The sequence below is a fragment of the Astyanax mexicanus genome, chromosome 15 (assembly GCF_023375975.1).
Source record: "Astyanax mexicanus isolate ESR-SI-001 chromosome 15, AstMex3_surface, whole genome shotgun sequence".
Lineage (NCBI taxonomy): Eukaryota > Metazoa > Chordata > Actinopteri > Characiformes > Acestrorhamphidae > Astyanax > Astyanax mexicanus.
Window position 1 is genome coordinate 3,932,859 of NC_064422.1, and position 12,356 is coordinate 3,945,214.

Genomic DNA, 12,356 nt, shown 5'->3' on the forward strand with positions numbered 1-12,356 from the left:
GTGCCTGGAATGATGCATGAATGTTTTTCAGTGTGGATTTGTTCGGTCTCCTTTTATTTCAAATCCTTTTGTTGAAAATAAATCGTTTTTTGCTTTAAATGTGTGCCGTATTGTCTTTGAAAAAGATATATGAACATAGGGTTTATTATGATGTCAGCCCAGCCTTTACAGCTATGACGGCTTGGGAAGGCTTATTTATTAAAGGAGTGTTTATTAGAGTGTGTTTAGTTGGTCTCTGCCTCTTAATTCCTTTCACTGGAACTAACAGGCCAAGGCCAACTCCTGAAAAACAAACCCAACATCATTATCCCCCCTCCACCAAACTTTACAAATGGCACAATGCAGTCCATACCATTCTCCTAGCACCCAAGCTAAGAGCTTGAGCTAATCTGAAGGCTACATTAGTTTGGAGGTCTGTAGTGACTAACTCTGCAGAAGGTTCCATCAGTATCCGCAAACCCGGTTCTGTCATTAATGAAAATGCTAGAATTTACAAATAGCCTTTTTCCAACTGTATAATTACCTAATTCAGATGGATGTTAAAGGTATGTAGTGCAGGTCATTCTGTTCTGAACATTTCTGTCTAAATATGCCTCTCAGTAGATAGTAAAAAGGCAAGAACTTTCTTAAAGGGGAAATATGCTCAAAATAATATGTAGTTCATAGTAATGTTAAAAAACTGTCCAACTATTTTATACATCACCAATAAATAAATTAATATAAATTGCATGACATTTTAAAAATGTTAGAAGCCCCTTTAATCTGATGTAAATTAAATCATTACTAAAACACTTTTTAAAAAATGAAAATAAATAGTTTTATTTTAGGTTTACTTAAGCATGCAACAATATGCAGTTGTTTTTTAAGGTTTCATGTTTTGAAGGAGTTTTGGCAAACATTTGGGAGAGTTTTGCGAAAACCTCAGCAGGAATATACTGTCTTCAAGAAAAGGTGTCAAGTAATGAAGTATGAAATATGTAAGAAATAGGTGTCATCTATATTTTACTTGTTACTACTGAAGAGTAACTGTTTATTTTACCTTGAGTGTATTAACAAATATCTTTCAGTTATGATTACTTATCTTAGTATCTATAATTACTTATTTTCTATAAATACGTATTTTTATCATTAACATACTGTAAAATATTTGCTCACTTGCATACATGTAACTTAATAGTATATTTCCTATACTTCCTAAAACTTTTTTGTATTTCAAAAACATTTTCATTTATTAAGCTGCTGTACATATTTGTGTAGATACTGACTAAATTTGTCCTAATTTAATATAAGTTGACATTTTTAAATGTAGTATTTTAATTTGACTGCAGCAACATAGATCTGCAGTTGTTTTAATGACTCTTATTGTGAAATTGAAGAAGCTTATGAACCGGAAGTGAATCATATCGACAACATTGGTTTACTTTATTTTTACATTATTATTTCGTTAATCGTTATTATTATTTTGTTGTTTCAGTTTTAATCACTGTTGTATTTATTAATATGACCCCTCGCGCTTTAATTTAAAATATATAATATTAGGCTTGGCTGGCGCGCGCTCGCTGCCCTCGTGCGGTGACGCGCAGTAGCAGGCAGTGTGATGTCACGCGGAGAGCAAGCCACCGGGGAGCGCGCGATGTGGGGCTCGGAGCTGCGCGCGCGGGTGAACGCGCTGCTGAGCGCCGCGGTGCACGAGGTGCTGGAGGCGGTGCGGGAGACGGTGACCGAGTACGAGGAGCAGCGGAGCCGCACGGAGCGCGAGAACGAGGCTCTGCGGCGGAGAGTGCGCGAGCTGCAGGGCCAGCTGCGCCAAGACAACTCGGGTGGGCGGAGCTTCAGCACGGCCCGCACTGACGCGTCAGAGCCCGGGTCTCACGATACATCAGTGTAGCATCGATATCACGATATAGCTGAGATATGCACAACACACACAGATTACTTTATTTCAGTAATTCAGTTCAAAGTGTGAAACTCATATATTATAGATGTATTACACACAACCTGAGCTATTTTAATCTTATACAGTACATTAAATGATGTACATTAGCAATAGAGCACATAGAAGTTCAATTCAGAAAAAAACATTGTTAGGCAGAGCCTAAAAGAGGCCAAAGGGAAATAGAGGAGGAGAGGAGGGGAAGAAGAAAATGAGGTTAGAAGTCAAGCAACTGAGGCAACATAGTGTGTAAAGGATAGTTGGTCATCGGTCATAACACCCAGGTTCCTAGCAATCTTTGTCAATGAGAGTGAGTCAATGGTTATGGTAAAGTTGTGTTGAATGGATTGGTTTGCTAGCATAACCAGAAGTTCAGTCTTAAATATGTTTAGTTGGAGGTGGTGTTCCTTCATCCATGTGGATATGTCTGAGAGGCTTTGTAATATCCATGCAGAAGAATTTCCTTAGATTTGTAACAGAAGTCAAAGATCCAGAGTGTCATGATATTAATAATGCACCTCAAATATCTCTAGTAGATATATAATAGGAAATGAGAACAGTGTGAATTTTTATTTTACTAAAAACAGCAAAAAAGTAGTTAAATACCGTTTACTACATTAGAAAATGTTGGCGATATTATTGCGTACGATAAGATATGGCACACCCCTAATCGATGGGTCATCAGGTGGGAAAGACAGATAGAGATGGGTGTCATTATCAAATCAGTGCTAGGAGAGGCCATGTGAGCGGATAACCTGACTTAGAGAGGTGGTGTAAATGGAAAATGTACTTCTTTAATTGTTGTTGATTATGACTTACAGCCAATGAAAACCCACAAATCAGTGTCTCAGAAAATGTGAATATTATATAAGATCAATTGGTACTTTTGACAGTGTGGACAGTGTGCCAAGTCCTGATAAAAAATGAAATCTGCATCTCTATAAAAGTTGTGAGCAGAGGGAAGCATGAAGAGCTGTAAGATTTTCTGGGAAAACACTGCACTGACTTTAGACTTGATAATATATAAAACACAGTGGATCAACACCAGCAGAAGACATGTCTCTCCAAACCATCACTGATTGTGGAAACTTCCCTTGATTTTCCAAAATTTTTTACTGATGGTCAATGATGGTTTGAAGAGCCATGTGATCTGCTGGTGTTGATCTACTTTGTTATATCAAGTCCAAAGTCAGTCTACAGTGCCAAAATTGGTGCTTTATAATATTTTTCTGAGACATTGATTTTGGCTGTAAGCCATAATCATTAACAATAATAGATATGGAAACCCCGCAGTTAAAGATATTAAACAGTGTTTACAGCTATTTGGGAACATATGTGGGGACACAAAACAGATATAGCAGGGTTAACTAGTTGGCTAACATATCCAACGTCGTCCAAAGAAAAGGAGCTGCATCTGTGGTTAAGGGGTTGCATTCAATCATTCACCCAAATGTCTACTCTTACCAAACTGTGGAGGCAAACTCTGTTCTGAAGCCGGAGCTGTGAGGTTGTTGAGCAGACTCTAGTTTAGAAGCTTCATAACCGATCTGTTTCTGTTGGTCAGGATGTTCTGGTGTTGGATTCTCCTCCACTAAATAGTAAGAGCAGATGTATGGCATTTGGGGGGTTCCTTCAACCACAGACGCAGCTTCTCCTCTGTGGAAGATGGTAGATAGAATTTAAACTGAGCTCCTCAAAACTGCAATCTTAACATATTCTGTACATTTATTATCACTGTGGGTAATTTATATTAATAGTCCACTGCTGCACCTCAAATTCCGACACAAAGTAAACAAACATCGCCTTCTCCTTTTCATCACACAGAATAAGGTGTATTTTTAATCTAGTTCTGGCACAATGTCAGAAAAGAACTTTTAAGTTATAAGTTTTAAGTTATGTTAAAAAAATTAATTCTGCAAAAATGGAGATGCAATAGTATATAGTGTAAAATATTAAACATGTATCTATCATGCAAATCCTACAGAAAAAAAGCATGGTAAACTCAAGCTGGTTAAGACATAGAGAATGTTTTTATTGGAGTGTGATGGTTTTGCTGGTCTTCGATCAAGATCAGCCTGACCATGCTGGTCAACTGACATGACCTGCAAGTCTAAGCTAACTGACCAGCAAGACCAGGATAACCCAGTCTAGAGACTAGCTCTAAAATCTTTAGTCAAAACTACTTTTTAAAAATGCAAATTCTTGTTTCTTTTTACTGTATTAATGTGTAATCTGAAATTCTACAAAGTATTTTTTTATGATGAAAAACCACTCACCCCTGTTTCCTTAATACATTTACCTTTATACAATATTGGTAGTCATTTTACAAACTGACGACTATTTAATTTTGCAAATTCTTGTTCTTATTGTTAATATGAGGTTTGATACTGTTACAAATATGTTAGGGGGAAAATATGATATTAGAGAAAATCTATATTGTGTTATTAAAACATATAAGAAAAAAAAATCAGCAGAAAGTCAGTAATTTGAGAAGAAATCTGTTTTGAAATGGACTTTGTTTATACACACAGTATCATGGGGTAGTTTTCCGGGCAGCACCATCTTGAAATCACGAGTCACGAAAAGACTAATGAGCATAAACGAATAGGCAGGATAACGGTACAAATTGCAGGATTAATTCTGTGGAAATTAAATCTCATTATTATAATATTCATTCATCTCCACTGAATTCATTTTGCAATCTTTCTCACTTATTTTTTTGTGCTCGTAACTTAACGTTACTTAATTTCCTGATGGTGGCGTTCAGAGAACTACTTGAAGGTACTGAGTGTATAACTGTGTTTTTACAGATTTTAAGGGTAAGCTTCTTTCAAATTCCCTGAATTTGCAGTCATACACTGTAGATATGTATCTTTTTTAGGGTCTAACTCTTGTTATTTCTGTTTTCTCTTCAATGATCTTTCAGTTCAGCTGATCACTTCCATGCCCACAACCTCTACTGGCCATGAGGAACCGTCCACATCGAGGTGTCAGCATAGTCAGCAGGCGGATGCAAAGGTTCCAGTAGTGAAGGATAAGCTACCCCTCAAGGAGGAACCTTCAGCCGACTGCAGGCAGGGTTTGTGTCCCACCGAAATAAAAACTGAAATGGAACAGATAGACTATCCTGCTGCTGCTGAGCAACCCATGCTTCACAACAGCTTCTGCAGTATGGGCTCTGGATCCATGGACTCAAATTTCCACGCTTCTCAGAGCGAGGTTCCTCCAGATCTCCCGCCCACCGAGATGGACTTCCCAGCAATGGCTCAGTGCATTAGCACCGAGGCTCTCAGCGCTTTTGTGGAACCGTTTCCTTATGAAGAAGATCCAGGCCTGCCACTGGACTCTGGCTGGAGACAGCGGGCGTGCCAGCAGGACCAGGAGGAGCGGCACAGCTGCCTCGTGTGTGGAAAGACCTTCAGTCGCATTGGGAACCTCCGCAGCCACCAGCGCTGCCACACCGGAGAGAAACCGTACACCTGCCTCCACTGCGGCCGGCGCTTCAGCCACAGCGGGAACCTCCAGAAACACAAACGGGTTCACACAGGAGAAAGACCTTATCGCTGCCTGCAGTGCAGCAAGACGTTCTGTCAGTCCAGCCACTTGAAGAAGCATCAGATGATCCACACAGACCGACAGATGATTGTAGGAAGGACAGAAATGGAACTCTGAAGAACCTCTATTGGAAGTCTAATGGAAGGAATGTCTTGCTTGCTCTGTTTTTGTCTTCATCTTCAGTATGTAAAGTTGCAACAATGCAAAAACAATTATCTATGATCCAAGTGGCCATACACTAGGGCTATGTTCACACAGCAGGTAAAAGTTGCCCATATCCAGTCTTTTACGTCAATATGTGACGCAGGTGTGTGGTTTGTGTGTCAGTGTGAAAAACACACTGAATCTGATATTTTATTCTGATTTAAGGCACAGCAATATGTGGTTTTAACATCCAATGTGTGGCAGTTTGACTCTAGCGACATAGCGCGGGTGGGGAAGGGGCTGATCACGTCATGGGCCCTGCATTGTTTAATATCGCGATAAATATAGTCAAAAAAAGAACACTTGCAGTGTAAAATTTTTGCAATATCATGCAGCCCTACTGGATATAGATTCTAAAATGTCCAAGACACTGCCTTATCCAATTCAAACTGGTACACCTTACCTATTATATCAAGGCTCTTGTGTCTAAGATCTATATGAAGGTTTATCAGCAGTCTGCGATTGGTGTTAGCAGACCCCAGTTAATCTAATTCATATGCTTTGACCCACCTTTCACAACTACTGCTCAGAAATTTCTGAAACCCTGTCTGAGGTTATTGGAGAAGCGATAGAGCCAGATGTTCTTAGTGCATTGTTTGGAGCTAATTGCTAGTAGGCTAATAGAAATCAATGTATGTAAATCCCATTGGATTATACATGAATTCTGGAATTCTGAGTCCAGACTTCTCTCTTATCCAGAAGAAATGTTATTCTAATTTAAGCTGATATGTATATATATAATACATACTATTTGTTTATTTTTGTATTATTTATTCTTTAGCTTTATGAGGTAGAGTCACCTGAAAAGGCTTTTAGTTAACAGCTGTGCTGAACTTGTCAAGAGTTAATTACTTGAATATCTAGCGCTCCTAATGTGTTTGAAAGCATCAGTGGTGTTGTGAAGAGATAGAGTTGAGTTCAAAATTATTCAACCCCCACTGCAGTAAAGTGTTTTAGAAAGTTTAATATTTATTTTTTATCTTTTTCACAATCAGATCAATTAAGGACTTGTATAATAGAAAAATGCAACTTAAATTACAACGATATTTTTCTAATATACCAACAAATTGTGATTTCCTAATTGATAATTATACAGCCTCTTAAAGAATACCATTCAAATTGTGTCTCTCAAGAGACACAATTGGAAGTATAATTCAAAAGTTTAAAGCTAAAGGCACAGTAGAAACACTACTTGGGCGTGGCAGAAAGAGAACGCTGTCTGCTCTTCTTCGGCTGACTGCTGAGGAACTGTTACAGGACTTGTCAGAGGGAGGTGCCCAGGTTCTGGCCCAGACAATATGGTGCACACTGCGAGATGAAGGCCTCCTTGCCAGAACTCCCAGACGCACCCCCTCCTGACTCCAAAGCATAAGAAGGCCAAAAAACACTTGGACAAACCACAAAGGTTTTGGGATACTGTTCTCTGCCAGGAGGAGGTAGATCGAGGTTTGTACAGAAAAGAATACCTACTGTGAAGTATGGCGGTGGGTCAGTTGTGCTCTATAGCTGTTTCGCTTCTTCAGGTACAGGGAATCTCCACTGTGTGGACGGTACCATGAATTCAGTAACAGGAGATCTTAGGTGGAAATGTCATGCAGTCAGTGACAAAGCGGAAGCTTGGGAGATGTTGGACCTTCCAATAGGACAACGATCCCAATTATACCTCCAATTCTACCATGGCTTGGTTGCAGAAGAAGGGCTGGAAGATTCTGGAGTGGCCATTGCAGTCGCCCATAGAAAATCTCTAGTGGGACTTGAAGAAGGCAGTTGCAATATGCAAGCACAAGAATACTACACTTGCTAAAACACTTTACTGCAGTGGGGGTTGAATAATGTTAAATGCAACTGTAGAGTTGGTCTACAGTGTATAGCCCTATTTGAGTAATATTCTAAATCATATTCCAATCCAAAAAAGAATTTTGAAAGCATCCTTGCAGTCTTAAAGAGCATCAAAAACATTATGATGAAACTCGCTCTTATCAGGACCGCCCCAGGAAAGGAAGAACAAGAGTTTCCTTTGTTGCACAGGATAAGTTTATCAGTGTTACCAGCCTCAGAAACCACAAGCTTCCCAGATAAGAGCACCTAAATACTTCACACAGTATTTTGGCTTGTTTAACACTTTTAAGATACTACCTGATTCCTTATGTGTTCCTTTATAGTCTGGACCACTTTATTTAGAATAATTATTTAGAATGTAGGAAAAATCTATGAAAAAATACAAATATTGAATGAGAAGGTGTGTCCAAACTTTTAACTGGTACTGTAGATGTGGCAGTTGTCCTTTTTGTTGTTGTCTAGTTAATTGATATAAATATAGTCATTCTAGATACTTGCTGCATATCCCTCTAAAACCCAATAAACAAATTAATAATAATATAAAAGAAACACTACCTGAGACTCACTCTCCAATTAGAATTACTAAAGTTACTGCTTCGTTACTCCACGTGGTGGCGCTAATGAAATGAATCACAGTAACACAGATGTCATTAAGTATTGCAGAGAAATGTCTCACAGAGAAAATGAGTAAAACAATTTTTTTGGAGACGCCCTGTGATTCACACCCCTAGAATAGACAGTAAAATAGTCGTAAGTAGGCTGATAAATGGACAGCAGCAGTGAGTAAAGCCTTCAGTGTTAAAAGGTTTGATATATTTGGACTGATATGTCTCTGTTTTAGGCTTGTGTCGCAGCAGGACTGTGTTTCTAATGGAAAATTAAAAAAAAAACTTCAATGTGTCTAAACATGACACACTTTTTAACGACACTGAGCTGCAACCTGATCTCATTTAAAGCTCCTAAAATTCTGACAAGGTTTAAAGCGAAACATGAACCAGTGCTCCTTAAAGCATATCAGTTACACAGTGTAAACTGTTTAGACACGTCACAGAAATAGTTCACATTTAAAACATTGTGTGAACAGCCCAAAATAAATAACGGATTTAGGCCACTTTTATCTGCTTTGTGAGTGTAGCCTGAGATGCTGACTTGCAGACTCGAATTCCAGGTCATACTGCTTTTGCATCAGCAGCTGGAGTCTGAGAGAGTACAGTTGGTCATGCTCTCTTTGGGTGGATAGGTCTATGCCTTGATCACACCCATTGTGATTCTGCCCAGCACAGGAATCTTCTAGCTGATACGTTGAAGCTGGGGAGGTAGCACTTTACTCCACATTGGCTGCCTAGTGATGCTGTACTGGATGCAGTTGGAAAAGAGTTAGGATCTGACTGCACTTGTTTTAAGAGGGTGTTTGCTGGTCCTCATCCTCTTAGTGCTGGAAGCATTGTGTGTGATAAGGGGAGTTCTAGTGCGTGGTGGATTATTAGGCTCAACTAAAAAAATATGGAGAAATATGGCTTAAATTAAACAAAGTACATTCTGCATGATTTGAGAATGCATTGATATCTATACAGTATATGTTTCAATAATTCATTAAAATAATATAGTGAGGACTGTGGGGTTCATTTTTACTGTTTTCACTAATTTGCATTCCTTAAAAATAAAGTGTTACAGATTGTAATTGTTAAGGTATTGTCGCTGGCACAGAAAAAAACCCCTTTTATTTCCAATATGTTACATTTAAGTCAAGTCAGGTCAAGTCAAAAGGCTTTTATTGTTATTACATCTGAGTACAGGTGCAGTGCAGCGAAATTATGTTCCTGCGGAACCATGGTGCAACATGGAACGACAAACAAAAAAAATGCAAGAGTAACGAGAAAACTATAACATTACAGTGGGAGTTGATGTAAAATATTTAATTACAAGGCTTCTACTGCCATTCATAGTGTCACAATGTAAACAACAGCTGCAAGATTTACATTTAAGTAAAAACATGCATTAGAATTTTATGCCAGGCATCCAAGATACCAAAAAAATGACATGTGGGAGGAAATATGTCCCTCTACTGGACATACTTTAAACTGCAGCAGTTGTGTTGTAATAAATTGGCAGAGGCTGCTGCCCGTTCCTATACACCAATAAAAAAATAGTTAAATACCCTTACCAGAGTTTATACTCCTTCAGGATCAAATTGTTCAACTCCAGCTGAAAAGCTCTGCTTATTATGGGATATTTTAACCAGCAAATCAATAAATGTTGTGATTAATACTTTTTTTTATATCAATTTTTCATGCTGAAAATGTTCTAATTTTCTCAACAAAGAACAATACCAAATGTTTCTGCACTGCATACATAAAGCATTTGAAACTTTTAAACACTAGTTTTAAACCTTTTATAACTTAAAACTTGCTCTAGATGTACAGCTCTGGGATAAAAAATAAGAGACCACTTCAGTTTCTGAATTATTTTCTCTGATTTTGCTATTTATAGGTATATGTTCAATTAAAATGAACATTGTTCCAATATTTCTCCCAAATTCCAAAATAAAAATATAGTCATTTATTGTCAGAGCATTTATTTGCAGAAAACGAGAAATGGCTGAAATAAGAAAAAAGATGCAGAGCTTTCAGACCTCAAATAATGCAAAAAAAAAAAACAAGTTCATATTCATAAAGATTTCAGAAATCAGTAGTTGGTTAAATAACCCTGGTGTATAATTACAGTTTTTATGCATCTTTGCATGTTCTCCTCCACCAGTCTTACACAGCTTGGTTTGATGTGATCATCCATCTTCCTCTTGATAATATTCCAGAGGTTTTCAATTTGGTAAAATCAAAGAAACTAAGTGTTGTCTTTTTTTTCAGATCTGTATTTCCAGTATCAGCTTACCAGGTAGCTCACAATAATGCTACAGTCTTTATGCTTTAAATCCGTTTACTATGTAACAATGGAATATACAGGTAAGTTTTATTTGCTGTTTAAGCAAATACGTTTATTCTAATTTCTAAAATGAAAGTAATATCCCTGGCAAGTAGGGTTTTTTTGTTTGGTTTTTTTTTAGCCACGAGTGAGTCCAAAGTGAATAGGAGCTTAACGGCTAAGAACTCAAATTAAATAGTAGATAACTATAATATGATATAATATTATAATACTACTTGGTAAGCGTATTTCTTTAACTTGGGAAAGTGGAATAAAGTATTAAATCAAAATAATAAAACATAACTGTATAGTCTAATCCTTATACAAAAAAAATGCACCAAAAAAAAAGCAGTAAGCATAATGCTAGCACAAGCATTATTGCTACGGTGTGCTAATGCTAGAGTTACAATTATTAAAAGGTTTATAATTGGAGTTTATAAACTTTAAAAATTATATCTGCTGTGTGGAAACTATTGGTATGATTCTGTTTTAAGGAAATATACACCTTATTCAGCCACGCCTACTTTCAAGAGTGTGTTTCTTCTGTATTTGTGTTAGAGTATCTGGTCAGTTCATATTAAATGTTTTTTTTTTTTCATATTTAAAGTAAATGCAGTCTGAAGTAGCTACTGCTGTGGACACTGATCATAGCATGGCTAACACTAGATATGCTAAACCAACATTCCAACAGGCTATTAAACCTTATTTACAGCATACCTACCCAGCTTTCACACACACCGCTGTGCAGAACTAGCTCCTAACGCTGGCTAGCAAACTTAAATCCACTGCGTTCCAGAGACATGGAGCTGTGTGTGGTTGAAGGAGCTAAATTTAACATATCCACCCAAACGCCCACATCTGCACTTTTTATTCTGTGAGGGAAAGTGGGTTTTGAAACTCTGGTAAAGTGGACGGGTCGGTGCTGAGAGTCTGTGCAAAAAGGCCTTACCTTTAAACCTTTCATGAGGAGGTAAACTCACAGTACACCTGTTTTACCGGAGCTTCAGAACCGAGAACCCTTTTCTCTGGGTCAAGATGTTCTGGTGTTGGTTTATCTTCTATAAAATGTGAGTACACCCCTCACGTTTCTGCAGATATTAAGGTAATTGTTTTTTAATGGGACACTAACAGAAAAGACACTTTGACACAAAGAAAAGTAGTCTGTGTGCAGCTTGTATAACAGTGTAAATTTATTCTTCCCTCAAAATAACCCAATATACAGTAATTTATGTCTAAACCACCATTATTTTCCAAAACTCATCTTAACTCTCCTGGGCATAGAGTTTACCAGAGCTTCACAGATTGCCACTGGAATGCTTTTCCACTCCTCCATGACTACATCACAGAGCTGGCGGATATTCAAGACTCCTCCACCTTTCGCTTGAGGACGCCCTAAAGATGTTCTATTGGGTTTAGGTCTGGAGACATGCTTGGCCAGTCCTTCACCTTTACCCTCAGCCTCTTCAATAAAGCAGTGGTCGTCTTAGAGGTGTGTTTGGGGTCATTATCATGCTGGAACATCTCTGCGACCCAGTTTCCGGAGGGAGGGGAAGGTCTGAGTGGACCCTGCTCCTTTAAAATGCTGGATGAGCTTGGCCACTGTGCTGCAGCTCAATTTCAGGGTGTTGGCAATCTTCTTGTAGCCTTGGCCATCTTCATGTAGTGCAACTATTTGTCTTTTAAGATCCTCACAGTGTTCTTTGCCATGAGGTGCCATGTTGGAACTTTCAGTAACCAGTATGAGAGAGTCTGAGAGCTGTACTACACAATTAAACACACCTGCTCCCTATGCACACCTGAGACCTGGTAACACTAACAAGTCACATGACATTTTGGATGGAAAAAGACAAGCAGTGCACAATTTGGACATTTAGGAGTGTAGTCTCTTAGGGGTGTTCTCCTTTTT

General features: G+C 38.2%; 1 protein-coding gene across 1 annotated transcript; it reads left to right on the forward strand.

The window, feature by feature from the left end:
• The first annotated feature begins 1,580 nt into the window (after positions 1–1,580).
• Positions 1,581–9,144, forward strand: LOC103021371 (zinc finger protein 583). Its single transcript, XM_007239316.4, has 2 exons — positions 1,581–1,820; positions 4,860–9,144. The coding sequence occupies exons 1-2, from the start codon at positions 1,598–1,600 to the stop codon at positions 5,603–5,605; spliced, it is 969 nt and encodes a 322-aa protein (XP_007239378.2). The 5' UTR covers positions 1,581–1,597; the 3' UTR covers positions 5,606–9,144.
• The last annotated feature ends 3,212 nt before the right edge of the window (positions 9,145–12,356 follow it).

Coding starts and splice junctions, on each gene's coding strand:
- LOC103021371 (XM_007239316.4), top strand. CDS start 1,598: ATGTCACGCGGAGAGCAAGCCACCGGGGAGCGCGCGATGTGGGGCTCG. Junction 1,821..4,859: donor GCTGCGCCAAGACAACTCGG/GTGGGCGGAGCT, acceptor ATGATCTTTCAG/TTCAGCTGATCACTTCCATG.